Source organism: Centruroides sculpturatus, unplaced genomic scaffold (genome assembly GCF_000671375.1).
Source record: "Centruroides sculpturatus isolate CEXI.00-Female unplaced genomic scaffold, Cexi_2.0 scaffold32, whole genome shotgun sequence".
NCBI lineage: Eukaryota > Metazoa > Arthropoda > Arachnida > Scorpiones > Buthidae > Centruroides > Centruroides sculpturatus.
In genome coordinates, this window is record NW_019384445.1 from 1148800 (window position 1) to 1175712 (window position 26913).

A 26913-nucleotide genomic window follows, 5' to 3' on the forward strand; every position below is an offset into this window, starting at 1 on the left:
TTTACATTCATGTTGTTAAATTTTCTTTTATTTTTTAAATTTATTTAACATAAATTACTTGTGTTCAAGCATTTTGTAAAAAAAGAAAAGAAAGAAATATCTAAGACTACTGGATTCATTTCAGTGATGTTGATTATTATTTCAACACAAGTAATTTTTAGTTTTATATGGATTCTTCCTTGGTTTTTTCTAGTCTAGAACAACTGTAGCCTCAATTTGCTCCAGTTGATTTTTTTTGAACAAAGAAGTACACATCATCATCATAATCCATCATCACAATCATAGTCATCATCATTGTCATTTAGCTAATCATATTTTGTACCCTTTGACTGGAAAGTCAATGATTTTTTGAACAAAAGTAATTTGTTTATCATTCATTTGAATAGTTCCAATGTGAATAATATATGTGTAATTAAAACATATAATTGTATAAAATCACAAAATGCAGTCCCATTAATACTCCAGAAACTATACGACAGATACGACTGTACCAAAATAATTTATTTCTTTGTTTAATACCCAAATATATTTTCATGTCATAACAAATGGCTGTAAAATAATTTTTATAATTCGACTTTCAGTACTATCAGCTTATTGCTGAAATCATATTTAAATAAATATATAAAGATATATATATAATTTCAATAAAAGTCAGTCGATTTAGTACTTTTATTTACTCAGGTTTAAATAGAGCTATTATATTATAGTTTCTACATTTTGCTGTGCAGATGAACTGTTTTACAAAATATAGTACTAACCGTTTCAGATTGCAAAAGTTAATATCTATTTTTCACATATAATTGTTTTCACTGTGTATGCAATTGAAATGGTAGTTTGTAAATCTTATTCTGAAGTTGTGTGTATATTGTTACAAATGAGAATATCAATTCACTGTGAATTAATAACAGTGTACAATCTCTGTATCAATGTAATGTTTTCAATTAGCTTGTTAAATATTAAAATATACAGTTGCTGAAGATAAGCAATCATCACAAAGAACTTATTTCCAATTCTGTATTCAGTAGTAAAGTATACGAATTATACGCTTAAAAAAACAAATTGAAATCGATGTAATCAAATAGCCGATTATAGATTTTGATCAAAATACCTTACAGAATTGCAAAAAATTAAAAGCTTTTATGTTCATTATGGTTTTTTAAATTAACTTCACAAAAAAAATAATAATAATAAATTTTTAATTTCTAGATAATTCCATGTTTATTGAACTATTTCAATGTTTGTAGAGTATAGAAAACTGTATTGCTGATTTAATGTACAGTTTCAATGTAAGAGGAGAATGTATTGTTAAAATTGCAAACAACAATTATTAAAAAAAAAACAAAATTATTTTCTTTTTTGAACAATCAGTGTAAAACTGTTGTTAACTTCCTGCATTAAAGACTCGTGTATAGGTAATAGTAAAAATATTAGCATTAAAAATATAATTTTTTAACTGCTCATTGTTATTTTAATATGGAAAAAAGAAGGTAATACACAGTTACTAATGTTCTAAAATATAAATTTTACTTAGTGATATAAATCAATATGTAAGTGATACAGCAATCTTAATGACACTCACTTCTTATAAGTTTTTTGGCACTCCTTAAATATAGATTATACAAAAGCAGGTAACTGGGATCATTTGTTAGGGGAAAAAAAAACGTGTAAAATAGGCCAAGTTCATTACATTGTCAAGGAAATTACACAAGTGAATAACAATGATATCCCTTTCAGCTGTAAATTTTTATTATCGATTTAAAATATTTCCTTACTTAAGCAAAAATTTGAGAAAAAGACAAAATAGCAAGTTGCAATAAAACTGCGGAAACTTACTAAATTCAATTTATAATTCTTAAAAATACATTAAAATAATTGAAAAAATTGCATTTTTTATTATATTTTTAATAATATAATAAGTAATGGCAATACAAAGAAAACTTTAAAACAAATAATAGAACAGTTTACTTAAATTAATACAAAAATTGAATTAATAAATTAGAAAAAAAAGTTGAAATCCATTCAGGGCGGCCAGAAGGTTAAAAAACTATAAGTGTATAAAGGCCTACGAACTATAACGTAGACAATGAATTGACAGCAACGGGCATTGAAAACTTCTCGACTTTAATTTCGTTTGAAATTTCTAATCTCTTATTTATAGAGACGGTTCATCGACAGACCAATTATAATTTAACACTGATTTGTGAAAACCTTAGTTGTTAGGATATAATCATCCACTCGATGGTAAATAGCACATTGTCTGGGTTATAACCTGGATTCTAAGAAATTTATAGGTTGACGTTATTTTCTGCTTAATATAGTCTAGAATATAAGAAGTTTCATGAAATTGTTCCCAAATCAGAAAATAATTCCTGAATTTTTTAATAGCAAATTCTTTGGCATTCGAATAAAAATACTCATTTAGTGTCTCCATCGTCATCGATCTGTCATTTGAAAAACATATCAGAAAATCTCAGTCCGATAATTCAATATATTCGGGGAATTTTACGACGTGAACGGGCACAAGAAATCATAATAACTGCCCCACATTCTACACAAAAGAGGAAAAAAGAAGAAAAAACATTCCGTGCACTGGCTTTTCCGTGTTTTGCTAATAACCGATTTTTCTGCCTTCAGAAGAATAAGAGTTAGAAGGAAGTTATTAATTGTAATTGGTGTACTAAAAAATTGAATAATTGATAATCATGACATGATTTTGTAAAGAAAGGAAAGTGTCCGAAATATTCTCATTTTATACTATGAGAATCAAGAACGAGATGAACCACCATCGTTAATCATTTTTTCCAATACTATATATTACGATTAGAATTTGAATTTAATATTTTATTGTTATGGAAATATAATTTGATTTAACATTACGCTTCGTCTTACGTAATTAACATGTTTTAATATTTTTCAAATTAACCTTAATTACAATTTTATTACATAAAAAATTACAAATGTATGTATGTATATATAATACACTACAATATGAAATTAATTCTTAGAAAAAATTCTTAAATACTGTATATTAAATTTTTAGGTTATTTCATTAGAATTTATATGTAGAACGCAGGGGCGGATCTATATAGGGACTAATAGGTCTTAAGCCCTGGGTCCCAAGTATCAAGGGCCCACCCATAAAAATTGAATTATCATCATAAATTTTTAATACTTTTTCATTAACAAGGAGCACTTATTGTGTAGTAAAAATAGTTAACGTTAATAATATAATAATTTTAAACCCCAATTTAAAGATTCTTAATCTAACAAAAAATGGGGCCCCAATGGATTTCAATAAGACCTAGGCCCGAAAAGCTTAGATCCTCCCCTGGTAGTTAATGCTTGCTAATAATTAAAATCTGAAATATTAACTTTTCTAATAAGTAAATAAATATTTATAAAATTTATAATAAAATGTAATTAATACTGTGGTGTGTTTGGACACCCCACTGAGAACTGTTGTCTTTCTCTTACTGAAATTTCTGCAACATCGTAGTAATTTCTGAGCATGCTCNTGTTTAATCTGGGGCCCCAGTTTTTCCAAAATTGCCCCTCCGTTACTCTATATATGTGCCCATACATTTAGTGGAAAATCTAAATGAAAACTGCAGAGCACTGGGACTTTCAAATATCCCATACTTTGGTAATATGTTTTACATAATATATATATAACTTTAAAAGAATTTAAACTTTTTAGGAGTTTTACAAATAATTTTTGCGAAGGGGCCTGTCTAGCTTACTTCATCACAGGGCCTGTTTATAATTAATAAAAGAAAAAAACATATTTCTTTGCGGTATGAAATAGGTTGACGGCTATTATTATACGTTATATTTAAAAGAATTTTCTTTTTAAATGCAATACGAGTTTTAAATCAATTCCGAGAAAATGTGGATCAAAATGTTATCTAGAACTTTTACGTTTCTTTGAAATTTTCTCACCTAATTAGAAAAACAAATTCAATTTCGTTATTGATTTTGCAGTGAAAATAACCTAAAATCTCGTTTTCCACAAAATGGAGTCACTCGTAAAGTTCATTATTATTATTAATTCAATTAAAAATACATAGTTACAATAATTAAACATTTTATTTTAAAGAAATTCATTAAATTAAATCTAATTAAAGTTTTACTAGAAGAAAGATTTCAATAACATTTATAACTTAATTTTAAATCCTACTTCTTAAACAAGTATTCGTTTTTTAGTATTTTTGAAGGAGAAAAAAAACCAAGTATTTTTTTAAATTTCAAATAAATATTCTTTTATCCGATTGGCTATTTCGTATTGTCAATAATGTTTTATCTTCTTCTTCCTTCCAATAAAGGAGAAGAAAAATACATGACGTCATGACTGAGGAACTATATAAAATAAGATCCGTTTTGGATTTTGTTATAATTTCTTTGCCACAGTGAAAGTTAAAATGAAATTCTTCGTTGCATTCATTCTATTCTTCTCTTTAGGTAAGAATATAATTTAAATTTTTACATATTTAATTAAATTTTAATATCTTAATCCCTAATCTCATTTTATATTTTTTTTATTGATGAATAATCAATGTAAAGATCATCGTTACAAATTTCCTGAAGCATATACTTTAATTATTTATATATAAATTAATATTATGTAAAAATTTTAATCTATTAAAAGTCAAGTTTTAAGCTCTATTTTAAAATTTGCTACTTTAATTATCAACAGTTTGTTGACAACTAATGAAAATCTTAATCTTAATTTGTTTATAGTTTTATTAGTGAACTTTCTTTTATATTATTATTAAATATATAAAAGTAATTTTAAATAATAATAAAAAATCAGAGCAGTCTACGAACTCGCACAATGTTCTCGCTGTTGATGCGATTGATTTTTCTCATTTAAGATGAGTAGTTGGCCTATATGATGCGAATGAACTGGTTTATCCAGTCGTATTTCTTATTTTTACTTTTCTGCTTTAATGTTTCTTGTGTTTTTCACTTGACATTAAAAAAGGAGGGACTTTTTTCCTGGAAGTTTTGTACTTTTGGGACATTCACCTCATCTGACATTTATGTTTAAGAGCCTAGTGGCCGATATCCCAATTGGGTCAAATATTTCTGATGAACTTGTTAAAAGGGGACACTCTTCACAAAAATAGAAAGCTCCAAATTCCAAAAAATAATGCATATTACTTTTTAAGATGATAATTAACTAATGAAGTTCCGGTTTATGTGGGTTTATAGATGGGAATAATGAAAAATAATTACTTAAGTTGCGTACTAAAATCACAAGTTTTGACGATGATTCCTGTCTGTTCTTTCTTATCTATTCAATTTGTAATCAATTTTTTCTGTCTAATATTGACACAAATTATGATTAAGAATAAAAAAAATAAATCCTGGAGAGAGCTCCAGGATTTATTTTTTTTTATTCTTGTATGAAGGGATCTTTAGATTCGTGGCATCTTCACAAATAGAAAAGTGCTAAAAACAAATAAGAATGGTTTGTTTTAATAAATAGAAACTAAAGAAAAATTAATAATTAGTAATAAATTTAATAAGAATTCGAATATATTAAAGTAGATTAATTAAAAATGCATTAGTGATTAAATAATATTAACATTTCCGCAAAAACCCATTTTCTTTTAGGGACAGAGGTCCGTAGATAAGAGAAGTCGATGGTTTTATTATATATTCCATTTGATCGATCTACCGACAAAAATAACCTGTTTGCATGAAATAATCATTACGGTTAACCACTTACCATGTTTTTTTGTATGATATAGGTCAATATAAAAACAAGGTTAGTTCATAAATAATTTTGACATAAACTTTCTATGTTTCAGTATGTCATTATGTATCTTCTCAATCTTGTCATTTGAGAGAATTGGATCTTTGCGCCGCAACACTTTTGCTATTTAACCAAAGTCCTAGTGGCGTGGCCACAACCGATGCCGAATTAAACAGACAATGCAGGTAGGATATACATTTTATTTTTGTTTCCATCAAAAAATAAAATGTTAGATCTAAATAGAAATATTCAATTTTGAATTATTTGATACTTCTGTAAGTTAGATCTATAAATCCGGACAAAAACTTAAGATTTTATAATTCGAAGTGAGATTGCTATGTCCTATTTTTCCCGGACATGTCCTCTTTTTTTAAGCGTAAAATTTTTGAATGGAAGATTTTATGGGTGCATAAGAAGTATAAAAACAAAAGGCGAGAATGGAAGTTCATGTATTTTCTTTCATTATAAAATTTAAACTTAAAAAAGTAAAATAAATATTTAGTGTTTGCATCGAACTTTTTCTTAGACGTTCTCTTTCCTTTATTTTATTAGGAAATTTGATGGAAATTTTCACTATTTAAATTGATTATAAATCTATACGTTAAATACAAAATCTTTAAATATATATGAGTCGTTTTCAACAAAAATAAAAAGTTTATGAATTTTCCATTATAAAACAACAAACTGATAAATTATTAGATTCTTTGAAATGTTTAAGTGTACACACGGAAATATGAAAGAACAAAACAGTGTACTACGTAATATTACACTTTATACGGGTAAAACGACAAAAGGTGATGGACTATTGTATCAATACTTCTCTTAACTATAACACTATTCAGTAGACCCCCCTATAACACTGTTGATAATTCTACTGTTGTTATATGAATTCATGTTGTACGAGTCACTTAGATTTTACAAATACGTGTGCCGGGATATGAACAGCTCATGTATTTGTAAAATCTAAGTGACTCGTATAACATGGAATTATCAACAGTGTTATAGGGGGGTCTACTGTATAATGCTGGCTCTCCACTTAACACAATCGCGTCGCTGTCACCTGATGATTTGTAGAGTGACGCAATTGCTGTCCTACTTGCTTACACAATTCGCGCGAAATGGAAGGCGATTTGTATGAATTATGAGAATTTTTTAAAACTTTCAACTAAAAGTTTATATCTATATTTTTTCAATTTAACTTTTTAAACATTTAAAACTAATCTGCCATTATTAAAGCCATTTGCTTCCGTATTTTTTCATGGGTGTCTTCAGAGAGAAATCGGAGCACTCTCTGCCCCGCCCTGAAATCGAGCAAAAGATTCCTCAAATTATAATCGTAAAAATGATTGAGATATGTAACATTACACCCTCGACCATAGGACACTGGCTATTATAGATAGATTATAGAATACGGCATTGATGCAATACTTTAGTCCAGGGGTGGCCAATAGTTTTTGCCCCCGGGCCAAATTGGAAAGAAAACTTTTTTCACGGGCCGAACCAGAGGCTGCCCTAGGAAGATTCTGAGGTGGTGCGAGATCTCATTGTGGTGTCACCCCTTAGAGACTAAATTGTACATAGAGATTACAGATACATTTTTCACATTATCATGCTTTATCAACGTTTGACGCTGTACTTATGAGATTCGTAATGGAGGGTTAACTCTAACCAGACAGCGAGTTGACTCTTTTTTTCCTAGGCGTTAGAATTTTTCGCCGAGCTATTCTGACTTGAGTAGCTAATATTAAAAGATTAATCGCGGGCCGTATGTTGGCCATGCCTGCTTTAGTCTATAATCTACTTGTGAAGAAACCCAGAAAAATTATATCAATTTTTACTTAATTATTTGTCTCCGAGCATTGACCCCTGAAAAATTTTCTGAGGGCGCCATGCTTCTATCTTCTCGTTTTTTGGCTGCAATTTGAAAAAAAAAAAATTATAGACCTATAAATTCTCACTGTCGTTCGTCTTTCCTTAATCTCGAGAACGGAGTTATATAGATGAAATCCGAGACCAGATATGGCAGAGGCCCCGATTGCAAACTTCCAATGCAAACCGGAAGGCATGTTATTTCAATTCAAACACTTTCCCAAGCAAAAATACGCGTTGTCCTAGTATTCTGACGCCAAAGTACTTGAAGTGCGCATGAGCAGTGACAAAGGTGACTGAATCTCCTGAAAATCGCTCTAAATGGAAAGCCAGCATAAGAGGACATCGATCACGTAATAAAAAATGTCGGCTTTTTATTAATTAAGCTCAAGGAAAAACATTTAGGTATTTTCGCATGTAGTTTCAAAATTATATTTTTGAGGAAATATTCTACTTATACTAAATTCATTTATCCCATGAGTGAACACAAAAACCAAGCAAAAAGTCCAACTATACAATACAACATGGAATCTTCTATTTGGAAGATAGTATAGTTAGAAGATACTATTTACTACAATTCCTGCAGAACTAGAGGTAATTTTGTCACGTGCAGATTGTGGTTACTTTAATATGACTATTAAAATACCTTTGGTTTATAAAATTGTTATTCAAAAACGCAAATAACAAATAAATAAAATAAATCTCAGGAAGGACAGTTGCCTCTCTTGACTCCTCCTGTGAATGTCCTTAATCCAAATGACCAGATGGCCGAGGCAGTAAAAGCATCAACCTGCTGATCTGACGGATCCAGGTTCGAGTACTGTTTTTGAATTTTAGGGAATTTCATGGATGCCTGGATACGTTTTAACCCAGTCCTTATGCGAGGTCGCTCCAAACGTAGGACTGGCCAAACCCTTTTAATGCCCATAGGACGGAAAAAGAAAATGAATAAATAAATCTGAATGCAGTTAAGTGCCTTAATTAACGATGCGTTTATTATTTAAACTGTTTTCGGTATAAAAAATAAAAACATGTTCTGTAAACAATATCGTCTATAAATGATAAATTATAATATCACTCAAATTTCAATAATAATAAACTTTAATGATTCCGGAGACGTTCATCATTTTCTTAGACGAATTTCAGTTACTGTTTACTGTTTGTTTTGATTGATCTGATCGTTTTCGGCCGATATACGAGCACGGCATGGATAAATAATAATTTGGCTTATTAAAGTTTTTTTTAACTTTATTTTTGAGAGGGGAGCATATTTAGAACAAATAGAATTAATGCCGACATATAAATTTAATTATATATAATTTATGAATTTATAAATAATGTGAATAATTGTTACATGAATATATGTTATATATTCGCATAATAATTTCAAATATATTTTGTAAATAATAATTCTTTAACTCGTAAACTATTATGTCTTAACTTTCGTGGATCATTCTGAAACTTCATCCTCAGCGGATTAATTTGTGTTCTGCTGAAGATACCGAAAATGTTTCGGTTTAAAGAATTATTTGTAATTATCAATAAATTATTACTTTTAATCAAAATTTAAAATAAACAAAACATTATGTTAGATTTGATTGCGTAAATTAGTATTTGGTATTATACAATCCAATATTTTACAATAATTGCACAGTAATTAAAATTTAAAACTAAGATAAAATATAGGATAAATGTACTCGTAATTCAATTAGAATCATCATCACATTATATCTAACAAATTTTTAACAGATTAAATAAGTTAGTTTTAAAGATTTAACATTTATCTGATTACTTTAACAGTAAATTTTTTTCAATTGAAAGAATTAAAAATTGTTCAAAAATATTTTCATTCATTAGAAAAGCATTTAATAATGGTTTTGTTTGACCATTCATGAAGTAAATTTAACATTTTTCATTTTCCCCATTCTAAAAACTAATTATTTAACATGATTGGATTTTCCGAATTTTTGGATGAGATGCTTGTATTTTGAAATCACTTTAAAAAACAAGTACACAGTGTTAATTATTTACGTTATCAATTTGATGAATATTTTGAACTTATTTTTGTAATTGAGCGGAGCTCTCTGCATAAATCAGTGTTTCAAGCGAAGCTCAGTTTCCATTTTCTAGAAAATTAAAGAAATAGTTTACCTAAAATAAATATCTAATATCGAAGAAAATATGTAGCCTAATTTAACCGAAAACCAGTTACTGATGATAAATTTATGCGCTTCTATCGAGCCATATCACGCCTTCTATTGTACAATCGATGTATGGTGGTGGTTCCTTCTACTGGAAAATAACGATTTAAGAATTTATCTCTACAAGAAATCAATAAAAATGCAATGTAGAGTAATTGCCAATAACATAGCAATAAAATTAAATATGTCATTGCACAAAATGACTATAAATTGACTACATTATGGCTATTTTAGCCCTGACCTTACTTAACATGTGTTCTTTAAAATTTGTTGGGACCGTTCCACACAAATAAACATGTCTAATCTGTCTCGGTTTATTTTTTCAAATTAAACTTCATTATATAGTATAAATTTAAAGAATTTTTAAGTACTTACAATTTTATTATATTTTAAATATATTTTTATANTTAATATATGAATAAAAACCAATGAAATAAATAATTATTCACTATATATTTTCGTCCCTATTTTTCCAGGCGCAATACGTTTTTTTATATAGGAGGTGCAAAGTTTAGCTGTTTAATCTGGGGCCCCAGTTTTTCCAAAATTGCCCCTCCGTTACTCTATATATGTGCCCATACATTTAGTGGAAAATCTAAATGAAAACTGCAGAGCACTGGGACTTTCAAATATCCCATACTTTGGTAATATGTTTTACATAATATATATATAACTTTAAAAGAATTTAAACTTTTTAGGAGTTTTACAAATAATTTTTGCGAAGGGGCCTGTCTAGCTTACTTCATCACAGGGCCTGTTTATAATTAATAAAAGAAAAAAACATATTTCTTTGCGGTATGAAATAGGTTGACGGCTATTATTATACGTTATATTTAAAAGAATTTTCTTTTTAAATGCAATACGAGTTTTAAATCAATTCCGAGAAAATGTGGATCAAAATGTTATCTAGAACTTTTACGTTTCTTTGAAATTTTCTCACCTAATTAGAAAAACAAATTCAATTTCGTTATTGATTTTGCAGTGAAAATAACCTAAAATCTCGTTTTCCACAAAATGGAGTCACTCGTAAAGTTCATTATTATTATTAATTCAATTAAAAATACATAGTTACAATAATTAAACATTTTATTTTAAAGAAATTCATTAAATTAAATCTAATTAAAGTTTTACTAGAAGAAAGATTTCAATAACATTTATAACTTAATTTTAAATCCTACTTCTTAAACAAGTATTCGTTTTTTAGTATTTTTGAAGGAGAAAAAAAACCAAGTATTTTTTTAAATTTCAAATAAATATTCTTTTATCCGATTGGCTATTTCGTATTGTCAATAATGTTTTATCTTCTTCTTCCTTCCAATAAAGGAGAAGAAAAATACATGACGTCATGACTGAGGAACTATATAAAATAAGATCCGTTTTGGATTTTGTTATAATTTCTTTGCCACAGTGAAAGTTAAAATGAAATTCTTCGTTGCATTCATTCTATTCTTCTCTTTAGGTAAGAATATAATTTAAATTTTTACATATTTAATTAAATTTTAATATCTTAATCCCTAATCTCATTTTATATTTTTTTTATTGATGAATAATCAATGTAAAGATCATCGTTACAAATTTCCTGAAGCATATACTTTAATTATTTATATATAAATTAATATTATGTAAAAATTTTAATCTATTAAAAGTCAAGTTTTAAGCTCTATTTTAAAATTTGCTACTTTAATTATCAACAGTTTGTTGACAACTAATGAAAATCTTAATCTTAATTTGTTTATAGTTTTATTAGTGAACTTTCTTTTATATTATTATTAAATATATAAAAGTAATTTTAAATAATAATAAAAAATCAGAGCAGTCTACGAACTCGCACAATGTTCTCGCTGTTGATGCGATTGATTTTTCTCATTTAAGATGAGTAGTTGGCCTATATGATGCGAATGAACTGGTTTATCCAGTCGTATTTCTTATTTTTACTTTTCTGCTTTAATGTTTCTTGTGTTTTTCACTTGACATTAAAAAAGGAGGGACTTTTTTCCTGGAAGTTTTGTACTTTTGGGACATTCACCTCATCTGACATTTATGTTTAAGAGCCTAGTGGCCGATATCCCAATTGGGTCAAATATTTCTGATGAACTTGTTAAAAGGGGACACTCTTCACAAAAATAGAAAGCTCCAAATTCCAAAAAATAATGCATATTACTTTTTAAGATGATAATTAACTAATGAAGTTCCGGTTTATGTGGGTTTATAGATGGGAATAATGAAAAATAATTACTTAAGTTGCGTACTAAAATCACAAGTTTTGACGATGATTCCTGTCTGTTCTTTCTTATCTATTCAATTTGTAATCAATTTTTTCTGTCTAATATTGACACAAATTATGATTAAGAATAAAAAAAATAAATCCTGGAGAGAGCTCCAGGATTTATTTTTTTTTATTCTTGTATGAAGGGATCTTTAGATTCGTGGCATCTTCACAAATAGAAAAGTGCTAAAAACAAATAAGAATGGTTTGTTTTAATAAATAGAAACTAAAGAAAAATTAATAATTAGTAATAAATTTAATAAGAATTCGAATATATTAAAGTAGATTAATTAAAAATGCATTAGTGATTAAATAATATTAACATTTCCGCAAAAACCCATTTTCTTTTAGGGACAGAGGTCCGTAGATAAGAGAAGTCGATGGTTTTATTATATAATCCATTTGATCGATCTACCGACAAAAATAACCTGTTTGCATGAAATAATCATTACGGTTAACCACTTACCATGTTTTTTTGTATGATATAGGTCAATATAAAAACAAGGTTAGTTCATAAATAATTTTGACATAAACTTTCTATGTTTCAGTATGTCATTATGTATCTTCTCAATCTTGTCATTTGAGAGAATTGGATCTTTGCGCCGCAACACTTTTGCTATTTAACCAAAGTCCTAGTGGCGTGGCTACAACCGATGCCGAATTAAACAGACAATGCAGGTAGGATATACATTTTATTTTTGTTTCCATCAAAAAATAAAATGTTAGATCTAAATAGAAATATTCAATTTTGAATTATTTGATACTTCTGTAAGTTAGATCTATAAATCCGGACAAAAACTTAAGATTTTATAATTCGAAGTGAGATTGCTATGTCCTATTTTTCCCGGACATGTCCTCTTTTTTTAAGCGTAAAATTTTTGAATGGAAGATTTTATGGGTGCATAAGAAGTATAAAAACAAAAGGCGAGAATGGAAGTTCATGTATTTTCTTTCATTATAAAATTTAAACTTAAAAAAGTAAAATAAATATTTAGTGTTTGCATCGAACTTTTTCTTAGACGTTCTCTTTCCTTTATTTTATTAGGAAATTTGATGGAAATTTTCACTATTTAAATTGATTATAAATCTATACGTTAAATACAAAATCTTTAAATATATATGAGTCGTTTTCAACAAAAATAAAAAGTTTATGAATTTTCCATTATAAAACAACAAACTGATAAATTATTAGATTCTTTGAAATGTTTAAGTGTACACACGGAAATATGAAAGAACAAAACAGTGTACTACGTAATATTACACTTTATACGGGTAAAACGACAAAAGGTGATGGACTATTGTATCAATACTTCTCTTAACTATAACACTATTCAGTAGACCCCCCTATAACACTGTTGATAATTCTACTGTTGTTATATGAATTCATGTTGTACGAGTCACTTAGATTTTACAAATACGTGTGCCGGGATATGAACAGCTCATGTATTTGTAAAATCTAAGTGACTCGTATAACATGGAATTATCAACAGTGTTATAGGGGGGTCTACTGTATAATGCTGGCTCTCCACTTAACACAATCGCGTCGCTGTCACCTGATGATTCGTAGAGTGACGCAATCGCTGTCCTACTTGCTTACACAATTCGCGCGAAATGGAAGGCGATTTGTATGAATTATGAGAATTTTTTAAAACTTTCAACTAAAAGTTTATATCTATATTTTTTCAATTTAACTTTTTAAACATTTAAAACTAATCTGCCATTATTAAAGCCATTTGCTTCCGTATTTTTTCATGGGTGTCTTCAGAGAGAAATCGGAGCACTCTCTGCCCCGCCCTGAAATCGAGCAAAAGATTCCTCAAATTATAATCGTAAAAATGATTGAGATATGTAACATTACACCCTCGACCATAGGACACTGGCTATTATAGATAGATTATAGAATACGGCATTGATGCAATACTTTAGTCCAGGGGTGGCCAACAGTTTTTGCCCCCGGGCCAAATTGGAAATAAAACTTTTTTCACGGGCCGAACCAGAGGCTGCCCTAGGAAGATTCTGAGGTGGTGCGAGATCTCATTGTGGTGTCACCCCTTAGAGACTAAATTGTACATAGAGATTACAGATACATTTTTCACATTATCATGCTTTATCAACGTTTGACGCTGTACTTATGAGATTCGTAATGGAGGGTTAACTCTAACCAGACAGCGAGTTGACTCTTTTTTTCCTAGGCGTTAGAATTTTTCGCCGAGCTATTCTGACTTGAGTAGCTAATATTAAAAGATTAATCGCGGGCCGTATGTTGGCCATGCCTGCTTTAGTCTATAATCTACTTGTGAAGAAACCCAGAAAAATTATATCAATTTTTACTTAATTATTTGTCTCCGAGCATTGACCCCTGAAAAATTTTCTGAGGGCGCCATGCTTCTATCTTCTCGTTTTTTGGCTGCAATTTGAAAAAAAAAAAATTATAGACCTATAAATTCTCACTGTCGTTCGTCTTTCCTTAATCTCGAGAACGGAGTTATATAGATGAAATCCGAGACCAGATATGGCAGAGGCCCCGATTGCAAACTTCCAATGCAAACCGGAAGGCATGTTATTTCAATTCAAACACTTTCCCAAGCAAAAATACGCGTTGTCCTAGTATTCTGACGCCAAAGTACTTGAAGTGCGCATGAGCAGTGACAAAGGTGACTGAATCTCCTGAAAATCGCTCTAAATGGAAAGCCAGCATAAGAGGACATCGATCACGTAATAAAAAATGTCGGCTTTTTATTAATTAAGCTCAAGGAAAAACATTTAGGTATTTTCGCATGTAGTTTCAAAATTATATTTTTGAGGAAATATTCTACTTATACTAAATTCATCTATCCCATGAGTGAACACAAAAACCAAGCAAAAAGTCCAACTATACAATACAACATGGAATCTTCTATTTGGAAGATAGTATAGTTAGAAGATACTATTTACTACAATTCCTGCAGAACTAGAGGTAATTTTGTCACGTGCAGATTGTGGTTACTTTAATATGACTATTAAAATACCTTTGGTTTATAAAATTGTTATTCAAAAACGCAAATAACAAATAAATAAAATAAATCTCAGGAAGGACAGTTGCCTCTCTTGACTCCTCCTGTGAATGTCCTTAATCCAAATGACCAGATGGCCGAGGCAGTAAAAGCATCAACCTGCTGATCTGACGGATCCAGGTTCGAGTACTGTTTTTGAATTTTAGGGAATTTCATGGATGCCTGGATACGTTTTAACCCAGTCCTTATGCGAGGTCGCTCCAAACGTAGGACTGGCCAAACCCTTTTAATGCCCATAGGACGGAAAAAGAAAATGAATAAATAAATCTGAATGCAGTTAAGTGCCTTAATTAACGATGCGTTTATTATTTAAACTGTTTTCGGTATAAAAAATAAAAACATGTTCTGTAAACAATATCGTCTATAAATGATAAATTATAATATCACTCAAATTTCAATAATAATAAACTTTAATGATTCCGGAGACGTTCATCATTTTCTTAGACGAATTTCAGTTACTGTTTACTGTTTGTTTTGATTGATCTGATCGTTTTCGGCCGATATACGAGCACGGCATGGATAAATAATAATTTGGCATATTAAAGTTTTTTTTTAACTTTATTTTTGAGAGGGGAGCATATTTAGAACAAATAGAATTAATGCCGACATATAAATTTAATTATATATAATTTATGAATTTATAAATAATGTGAATAATTGTTACATGAATATATGTTATATATTCGCATAATAATTTCAAATATATTTCGTAAATAATAATTCTTTAACTCGTAAACTATTATGTCTTAACTTTCGTGGATCATTCTGAAACTTCATCCTCAGCGGATTAATTTGTGTTCTGCTGAAGATACCGAAAATGTTTCGGTTTAAAGAATTATTTGTAATTATCAATAAATTATTACTTTTAATCAAAATTTAAAATAAACAAAACATTATGTTAGATTTGATTGCGTAAATTAGTATTTGGTATTATACAATCCAATATTTTACAATAATTGCACAGTAATTAAAATTTAAAACTAAGATAAAATATAGGATAAATGTACTCGTAATTCAATTAGAATCATCATCACGTTATATCTAACAAATTTTTAACAGATTAAATAAGTTAGTTTTAAAGATTTAACATTTATCTGATTACTTTAACAGTAAATTTTTTTCAATTGAAAGAATTAAAAATTGTTCAAAAATATTTTCATTCATTAGAAAAGCATTTAATAATGGTTTTGTTTGACCATTCATGAAGTAAATTTAATATTTTTCATTTTCCCCATTCTAAAAACTAATTATTTAACATGATTGGATTTTCCGAATTTTTGGATGAGATGCTTGTATTTTGAAATCACTTTAAAAAACAAGTACACAGTGTTAATTATTTACGTTATCAATTTGATGAATATTTTGAACTTATTTTTGTAATTGAGCGGAGCTCTCTGCATAAATCAGTGTTTCAAGCGAAGCTCAGTTTCCATTTTCTAGAAAATTAAAGAAATAGTTTACCTAAAATAAATATCTAATATCAAAGAAAATATGTAGCCTAATTTAACCGAAAACCAGTTACTGATGATAAATTTATGCGCTTCTATCGAGCCATATCACGCCTTCTATTGTACAATCGATGTATGGTGGTGGTTCCTTCTACTGGAAAATAACGATTTAAGAATTTATCTCTACAAGAAATCAATACAAATGCAATGTAGAGTAATTGCCAATAACATAGCAATAAAATTAAATATGTCATTGCACAAAATGACTATAAATTGACTACATTATGGCTATTTTAGCCCTGACCTTACTTAACATGTGTTCTTTAAAATTTGTTGGGACCGTTCCACACAAATAAACATGTCTAATCTGTCTCGGTTTATTTTTTCAAATTAAACTTCATTATATAGTATAAATTTAAAGAATTTTTAAGTACTTACAATTTTATTATATTTTAAATATATTTTTATATATCCGTAAAGCAAGCCTCTTGAATGACAGAATGACAGGTTAGAAATTTTTTATGCTTCCACCGGGTTTAACGCTGATCTTTGAAGAAAAAATTCTGCATAAAATAAATGTTTTATTTATTGTGATTATTTCATTTATATAAATAGATTAAAATTTTAAAATAAAATCAAACTAGAATATAAAATTACAATTTATAATAATGCTTTTATTAATAATACAAAACAGAATTTAAGTAGCTATTCAAAGAATTGATATATATATTACATTTATTTATAGTAAAATATAACCATCTTCGGGTAAATTTCTGGCTACCTAAGTGAGATGGTCACTTATGTGGGGTTACGACAAAATTTACATATAGTACTGTCCGAACAGTGCCGTAAAACTAGCCATTCCTGTGTCCTGTTCAAGAATTTGCATTTAGCCCCTTAATTAATTAGATTTGGGAAATTAATAAAACAAATACATGCATTTTAGGCCCCCCCTAAAATGTGGCCACGTAAACGGCCAACAGAACAAGATGCTTCGTTCCTTTGTTGAAAATGTTCAAATATAAATGTCACTACGATGCTTTTATCTTGACCACTTCATTGAGGTGGCCAGAGGCCACCAAGGTGTTTGATTTATATTAAAACTTGCGCATTTTACAGGGAAATTTCATGGATGTCACATAAACGAGGTTTAATTGTAATAGTCATTACTTATTTTAAATTCAAACTAAGCTAATTGCACACTATCAATTACATTTAAAAAAGTCTTTTTTTAACATACATTTCAATGTACTTATTGCTAACTAGAAATTCAATTTGATACTCAAATTTTTTATCATGAAATTATACGTATTTCAAATGAATCTTTCAAAATGGACCACAATGGACTAATCAATATCCCACGAAACCTAACAGTTCAATTGAACATACCCTGAATTTAGTCAAAATATAAATTACATCCTGATAAATTTTGTATAGAGACAAAGGTTAAAAAAAAATCAAGAGTGTATATGACCTCTCAGGAAGCTATTCTCAATCTTGCTTTACAAATACTGTAATTTACGAGAAGGAGAATTATGTGCAATGTGCTTTATTATTTATTCCTCACTTTTTAAATTAAAATATTCGTCTAATCAATTTTTAGTAAGTGTAAACGCATAGTAAATGGAGTGAAAGTTGGAATGGTAACAATAATCATTTTTACTATCCTTTTGTATAATCGTAGATATTTGGCAACTGGAACTTCAATACAATACACCCACTTATGTTCCTGATTTGATTGTTAATAAGGAATCTCTCAGATATTCAGAAAAACTTGGATAATTACCTTTTTGAGGTCTCCACTGTTAAAAAAAAATTTAAATAGTAAAAAATTTCTTGTGTATTATAAAATTAAAAAATAAAACTGGCAAGGACTCTTCCACAATTAAACAGAGGGTTAAAGAAAAGGTGTGACGCCATCTATTACGAGATTTTATCTAAACTAATTTTTATAATAATGAAATAATAATAATGTAAATCCTTACTTTTTGAATAGGGACGTGTTTTTACAAAAACTGTAAATGCTGATAACCAATAAAATTTTCATTAAATCTGATCTCTTTGGAAACGGACTTCACGCAGCAACGCGATGACCAGAGAGGGAAAGGTAAACGAGAAGAATGAAATTTGACCAATATTTTAACGAACAACTAAACATATTCAATCTGGCATTCAAATTAAACATTTTAGCGAATTTAAATAACTTATAACTTCTTAGTAAAAATAATGTTTAACGTATTAATTTAAATTATTATAAATATAAATATCAATAAAACGTATACTTACCACAATCACCAGAACTGCAGATTAATTAATCCACGTTTTGCATTATGAAAAATTTTGGTAACTTTAACTGCTCTAAATTTTTACACTCGAGTCCTTTGCAAAAAGTTTTTATTGTATGAGAAGTTTCGATTGGTACACCACTTTTGTGCTTCTCGCAGTCGGCGTGCCTTGTAAGTGCTTTAATTCCATCGTATTTAACACTTAATGATGCAATGAGCTGAACAAATATCATCACGAGTTATTCACTCGACACCAGGATTGTACTGTACTGTACATTGAATAAATGTTCTGTAGAATTGAACTTTTTTTCGGAGAGGAAAAGAATCAGACAAATTTCTAGATTGGCTCATCTTAAAAAAAATAAATTTTTAAATTTCTAAACTACAGTTGAATTAACGCGAACAAACATTTTTAACTTTACTAAAAACTTAAAGTACGTCCATGAATTATAACAAAAACTTTTAATTATAATGAGAAAGTCGTTTTATCATTATAAGTACAACTTTTTGAATATTAAGAATACTTTTTTTACAATTAAAATATAATTTTGTTAATACTTTTAACTGTTTTGCCGATCGACGGCCTTGATTTAAAATTACGGTCAAACCTGCTCATCGCCAGCCGGGTGAAAACCTTTTCTTATCCCCTTCGGTTTATATTCTTCAAAATGTAACAGCATCAATGCAATTGGTCCGTAGAAAGCCTGATACATAAAATATAGGCCAACGCGCAAACAAATCGTTTCCGTCTTTGGTTTTGGAATCGAAGGACCTAAAACGTCGAGAAATACGAAAGCCCTGAGAATTTGACTGATTACAATGCTTTCTTTCTTACTTTAACAGTCGGGAAGATAAAAATGTTATAATTTGCAATATTTTTAAGGGCTGGCCAAAACGGACGATGACATTTGAAGTAAATTTTACATAAAATGTACGCGAATTAGAATTTAAAGTAAAATGTAAATTTATTCAATCTTATCGTCAAAATAGTCCGTCCAGGAGTATAGTAGTAAATAAAGTGCCAAGGAGCTGAGACTGTCCATAAATTACGACCAGAATTTTCTTGATACTTTTAGTACCCCTCAATTGTCCGTTTCCGTAACCCCCCTCCCCTCTTCGGACATCCAACAAAACTCGACCCCTCTTAAAATCTTTATCTGTTTGTTTAGTTATGGCAACGCAACACTTGGGTGATCTGCCTAGGGAGATGCCTTCCGGGAAGGCTTTTTAAGGAAAGCTGACCCCTATTTAGGCGTTACAGACGTGGAGAAAACCCGGAAAACTCCACGTGGCCAGCTCATTCGAGCGAGGCGCAAACCCACGACCGAACTCCCAGTGTTCAGGGTACGAGGACCGCTTGGCCACTGATGGGCCCAAAATCTTTATCACTTTATGAATGACATATACCATAAGTAGAAAAGAAACATACAATTTTGAAACAGAGGTAAATTTTATACGGTTTATGCATTTTATTAACGAAATAAACAGAAGTTCACTGAAGCTCAACCCCTCTCCCTTTCCAGTGTGGACGTCATCTACGGACAGCCTTAACCGGCGTCCCGAATATGAATCACCACGGGGCGCCGGTTAGGGCTTATAGACAATAAAATGTATTAAATTTTCTAGGCAAAATGTTTTTAAACATCCAATGCTGCGTTTATTTAAGAATAGTAAAAAAGTAAATGTTATTTTGTCCATTTTTTTATTCATTCGTTATATTTCGCTGCATTGTAGCCCAGGTGGAAGCGTCAAAATAGCATTGACAGATGTAAAATTTAGGACAAACTGTTCTGAAAAAGAGGACATATACTGTACAAATACTGTATCGGTTTGAATATGCTTTAAATAAAAAATATATGAAATAACTCAATCTCTTATTACAAAAGTTAGTTATATTTTTCAGTCATTTAATATTAACAGTAATACGCGAGTGTATTGTAAAATGGAAGATATGTCCTAGTTATTGTATTTAAAAGGAGGACATGTCTTCCGATATGCTATGTACAGTACTGTACAAACAGCTGTGCTTTTCGCCACAAAGATCCAGATTCGATTTTCTCTCCCAACGACTTAGTTGAGTAATTTCAGAATGTTCACTTATAAAAACTGCTTACAATATCTTACATAAAATTTACGGGAGCATTTATTTGTCAATAGCAATAGCATATCTTTATAATAAATTTTTAAAAAATCATCGTTAATATATATATATATATAATGGTATCTTAATTAATTTAAAAGAAATAAATAAATGCAATTCTTTTTACTGGATTATGAACATTGCATAACTATACTGTTTTGAAAACAGAATGATACTGAATGTAACTAACTTCCAAAATATTTCATTACTTAGAAACTAATAAAAAATTTGTCAATGAATATTGGTGAAATTCTATTAATGTGTCTTAATTAATATATAGGGATAGTATGAAACTACAAATACATTAAGTCAAACTATAGAACCACCTTTAATTGTCCATGTTCCATTTCTGTTGGTTGACAAGTCAAACCATATATATATATATGCCACTTTTAGCTTAGCTATATCATCATACTGCTGATTATTTGTATAGATCCAAAGCACAATTATTCTCAAACATTCATCATCATATTACTGTTGCACTAAGTTAATGTTGTTGACCAAAAATGCTTTTGTGCTCTTGCTATTCTGAATGAAAGCATTGCTTTGTTGGAACTGTTACTGGAATCTTTGTAAATACTGCATCAAATAGTTATATAACACTTGCTGCATTCTATGCTATCCATGTTAGAAGACACAGTAAATACCAGTGTGGGCTTACCAAGAACATTAAAGGCACCTCACACCATAAAATTTCCTCTATCAAAATTCCATCTAGAAAAGTATTAAGGCTCCTTTCTAGTATAAATTAAAACAATAGGTCTCATCCAAAGATCTTTTCATAACTAAAAATGATCTAAACAAAACTAATTTTACATCATACAAAACACTAAAAGTCAACAAAGTACAATACACTAAGATATTCTACTTGAGGTTCATGTTATTTATTACAAATTTCAATCTTGCTACAATTTTGCTGTGCCGACATTTTAAAGACAATGCAAGCTTCATTTTAGACCTAACAATGTTGGATCTTTGCTTCAGCATCTAATGAATGATTTCTTGGCTAACATTCTCAAATTCAAATGTTTTTTTAATATTGTTGTGATATCGATAAACAGAACATTAAAATATTACATAACGTAACAGACAATTATAAAAGGAAATTTATAAAACATTTTGAAAAATGATAAAACATAAAAATAATATAAATTTAAATAACGGTATGTTAGTTAATACAAATTGGGGTGATGTAGTACTTTAAATTAGGCTAATTGCAATAATAAAATGTAATAAAAAGTAAGTGATGTTTTTGTAAACATCAGTTGCATCTGTTGTCAATTTACAGTGATGTAGAATTGGCATGCATAAGATGTTTTTAAACAAGTTCAATGGTTATCATTTGCAGTGTTTGTGTCAGTTACAAAAAATGTTATTTATGAAAAACTTTACTATTTTTGTTATATAAAAGGTATGTACTTTGGATGTTTGTTCTCATTTATAAGTTGAGTGTATCATTGTAGCATGAAGAGGGGCTTAAAGCCCAAAATGCATTTACATTAAGAATGGTAATAAAATATTTTGGATAATATTCTCATCTACTTAGTCCTGTAAGTCAGAAGAAATATGGCTGTTCACATTGTATTTTGAAATATATGTTTTTAGTTCTCTAAATTTTTTATATATTTTTAGATTAATCAATGTTATAACCTGATCCATAATAGTGAGATGTAAAAAACTGTTTAGCAAGTTTAATGTACCTGTTACAAAAAACATTCCATGAAATTATGGCACTGAAGATAAACTTTAATATTTTTTACCTGATATTCATGGAATGTATGTAATCTATTACACTGTCCTCTTAACAGCTTTTCAAAATAGGAAGAATAGGAAATTTTTTGTTTGTTGTCTGCTTGATCAAAGCTAAAAGCTCATTAACAGTTCTTTTGCAAGCTGGGTCTAGCCATTTTGTTCACCGTGTCCTCTAAATCCAGAATTCATGGTATATGCTTTATAAATATTTAATGTACTGTACAGAAACAACAAATATATTCAAAACTATAAATTCCATGTCTCTGTAAATAGATCCAAAGCACATTTCTGTAAATGATTTAAAATGACTGAAAGGTGTTTTAGATGAACACTGAAGAAAAATTTAAGCCATGAAATGAAATTCACTAGCTGCTAAACAGATTATCTCCAAATATATACATTCAAATACAGAAATAACCTGAAAATCTAGCATATGATATGTAAAACAATTTTTTATGATCTTTTTTTACATAAAGATGCAACATATTTTTCTTTCATTATTTAACATCAATTTATTCTATCAGATGTCTTGGGGATGTTTTAAAGAGTTACTATACTCATGACCTAGAACATTCTTCTTAAATCCTAAAAAATTGGATGGAAACTCAAGAATAAGTGCTTTTTTGACTTGTTTTTTTTTTTCAGAAATTGCAGAAATGAAAGATGCTTCAGAATTTTAACTAAATCTATTACAGAATGATCCAATCAATAAAAAAGAGAATTTAATATGATCTTTGAAAGTATCATAATTTTCTGCTTATAATCTAAAGGTTATCTATATTTTAAAGTCAATTTTGAAAGCAGATACAAGCTATGCATTCTAGCAATTTTTGTAAGTTAAGGAAATTAAAATTATGGTAATTAGATTAATATATTTAATGATTTTAACTAAACTGAACAAAATAGCTTATTATTCCATATATTAGGCAAAGAACTAAGGAACAAATAATTGTGGCAGTAAAAAAAAATCCTAATTAATTTTCTTTTGATTTTTAAACTTTTTTGTTTACTTTTCATCAGTTAATATTCATCAGAAGTATAATGTTATGCACAATAGGATTCTTCTGATCAGAGTCAGCTCAATTGGTAAGGAGAAGAAGCAACTGCCTCAAGCAGTAAAATGAGCAGTCAAAAATGTTCAAAAGGAGAAAAGATAAATAAAAATAATAAGTCCAATACAGTGAAATATCATAAATGTACTTTAAAGTTTCTTATAAATAGTTCATAAAAGAATGCCAGTGCTAGAAGTGCTCGCTATTGGCAACCATTCTGGAAACAAGAAGTGGCAATAATCAGTTTTGCCTTGAATGAAGTTACCATTGAATTGAGCTAGTACTTCTAATATGATAGGAGATAGTTTAAGATATTAAGATATCAATATATATATATATATATATCGATATCTTATATATATATATATATATATATGAAGGGGTGGGCAAGCAAGAGTTCAGTGGGAGCCAAAATGTAGGTTTTGCAAATTGGATGGGAGACGCAGTTCTGTATCATGATTTTATTATAAATATAATATAAAACAAATATTGAATTTTTTTAATAAACATATTTTCACAAAATTGTGGAAATAAATTGTAAAAATAATAATAAAAAGCAGAAATTAACACTTCCAACAAGAGCCGCATGTAACTCGAAAAGAGCCGCATTTGCCCATGTCTGGTATATATATTTTACTATTCAGTCTTCAACACACATACATTCCATACTTGGATCAATATACTTATTTGTCAAGAATTTCACAATAGAGAAAAAGTTATTGCCCATTGATTATTCTTATTTTTATATTATATCAAATAATCAAATTTTTTTTTATTACTCTTCTACCTTGAAAGCACTAAGCAAACCTTTTACAAGTCCCAAATTGTAGTAGTTGGGAGGGAAGAACAGGACTTGATATATACTGACTGTGACCATTACGAAAATTCCTGAGTATCTAATTTGGATTGAAATCTTTCTAGCAGCAAGCTTTGGTCATACAGCTGTTTAATCAAATCTTGGAATATAAAAATTTAATTAGAAAGTAATTATAATCATTTAATGTTTAATTCATAACACATTTCATAACAGAATATTCTAAAATTTACATTAGAAATTAAATAAGAGTAAACTTTTTAATATAATAAAATATAAATAATAAAATTANCTTAGAAAAACAAAAACTGTATAATTTTTCATTAAAGAAATATTTTAGACATTAAAGACAAAATATATCAAAATTTAGCTTGTTTTCAGGATAATTGCAGATTATTTGCAGAATGATCTGAATGACAAAATTAATATATAAATAATAAAATATTTTAAATAATATTACTCTTATTATTTAAACTTTGTTGTAGTTATATTCGTGAAGCTAATCAGTGCTTTAGAAACTTCACTCATCGATGCCTGACTTCACTTCAAAGAGAACTGCTGAGTTTTGTAGGCGAAGGATCAGAGAAGTTACTTGAACAATACTGCACTCCTGGAACTGAGCTGAGAGCTAGTAAGAAAGAGTTTTAATTAAAATTCTTGAAATAATAAAGATCTAAATTCCAATTTACTCTTTGATAGGTTATCTCAGACATGCACCGTGCCTTCAAAATGCAAATCATGAGCAGAAAAAATGCTTAACTGATATACAAGCTGCTTTAGAAGCCATTGGAAATGCGGCTTTTGATAAGCGTATCCCTATCAGCTGCTGGTAAATATTTAATTTTGATAATGCTAATAAATAATACTTCTAAATACTGAAATTATTTTAACTTTTTTTTCCAGTGCATATCAACGATATCTCTCTTGTGCCAAAAGCACTGTTGAAAACAAATGTGGTAAAGCAGCTGTAGACTTTATGCAATTATTATTAAGAATGGCTGCTTCAAGATTACCTGACATAATATGCTCTGGATACGGAACTCAAAATAAAGAATGCCTGACGCTCCTACCAAAAGATGGAACAGCTCCAGAAGGTTCTAGATCAGAATCCGTTCTCTCTCGTTTGTTTGCTGCATATCTTGGAAATTAATCATTATTTTTTCAATTTAAACATAAATATCTATAACATTAATCGTTTAGAAATATCATTTAGTTAATTAGTTAGGTTCACTTTTTCAAATCACATTTCATGAAACTTGTCATGTAAATCACTCCAATATTTTAAAACTTTATTCATAAATGTTTCCATTATGCACAATACATGTTCATTAATTAATTAAATCATGTATAAATGTGAATAAAACTCAATTTAGCTATCATTTATTATGATGCCAAGTTTTCTATTAATTGAATATAAGATTTTCCATTAAATAGTTTGATTTAATTATAATTACTTGAAATACAATATTAAACAAGGATTTCAATTTATACAATCTTTAGTTCTTATATTTAAAAATATTATGCATCTTATTTTAAACATTTTTAATGTATTTGTCAATGTATTTTTTTTAATAAAGAAAATTTTAAATCATATTGATTATTTTTTTTCATTTAAATTAACTGTAAAGAATTGAATAATTAGATAATATATAAAAAAAAAAAAAAGATTAATTCATATTTACATTCATTATCATAAAACTTTTATTACAAATGTTTGAATTTTTATTACAAATTCCAAAACATTATATTAGATATTTGACAGTTAAAGCTTTTTTAAAAGTTATTTTTTAATGATTAATTAAGCATAAAGTTTGTTCTCTTGTAACTGTATAATCATCATAGACATAACAAACATTACAGTTCTTATATATAAGGACTATTAGTATTAGTAAGTCCTTTGCCACATTTTGAGATTATATCTTATATAAGTACTATTTATTATTAAAATAATAAAAATAAATTTATGTTATAATAAAAAACTTAAACAGTGGTTACAACAGTGAAAAAATAATCTTCAAACTAAATACAATATATATGATGATGAGAGAATACTATTAAAGATTGAGAGACAAGTTACTAATATTATTGAATTGCATAAAATTTCTTATAAATGTACATAAATTTAGAATGTAAATTACTTATTGTTAATTATTTAAAATTTTCCATATTCCATTTTATTTCATAAATCATTTAAAATGCATCTTACTCACAGTTGGCATTGTAATACTTTTTTATTAATTCACAATTTTTATGTCAAAACAATTTTAATACGCTA

At 28.6% G+C, this 26913-nt stretch overlaps 2 protein-coding genes and 1 long non-coding RNA gene across 5 annotated transcripts in view; 2 read left to right on the forward strand and 1 right to left on the reverse strand.

Moving 5' to 3' along the window:
• The window catches only part of LOC111620361, a 31199-nt gene extending 11259 nt beyond the window's left edge, over positions 1-19940 (reverse strand). The window contains exons 1-2 of the long non-coding RNA XR_002755902.1: positions 18882-19940; positions 17034-17158 (exon numbers count right to left, since the gene is read on the reverse strand). This is a non-coding gene — a long non-coding RNA (uncharacterized LOC111620361). The remainder of the gene's footprint in view (positions 1-17033; positions 17159-18881) is intronic.
• Positions 1-26146, forward strand: LOC111620358. Of its 3 annotated transcripts, none has more exons than XM_023362285.1 (6): positions 1-1487; positions 4323-4458; positions 5814-5943; positions 25124-25269; positions 25338-25467; positions 25542-26146. In XM_023362285.1, exons 2-6 carry the CDS (start codon positions 4419-4421, stop codon positions 25786-25788), a joined length of 693 nt encoding a protein of 230 aa, XP_023218053.1. In that variant the 5' UTR covers positions 1-1487; positions 4323-4418; the 3' UTR covers positions 25789-26146. The 3 variants fall into 3 exon arrangements, with proteins under 3 accessions (XP_023218053.1, XP_023218052.1, XP_023218051.1); XM_023362284.1 differs by lacking the exon at positions 1-1487 and adding an exon at positions 3531-3643; XM_023362283.1 differs by lacking the exons at positions 1-1487; positions 4323-4458; positions 5814-5943 and adding exons at positions 10301-10472; positions 11152-11287; positions 12643-12772.
• The window catches only part of LOC111620334, a 2920-nt gene continuing 1894 nt past the window's right edge, over positions 25888-26913 (forward strand). The window contains exon 1 of the mRNA XM_023362251.1: positions 25888-25901. Coding sequence (XP_023218019.1) covers positions 25888-25901 — 14 coding nt within the window. The remainder of the gene's footprint in view (positions 25902-26913) is intronic.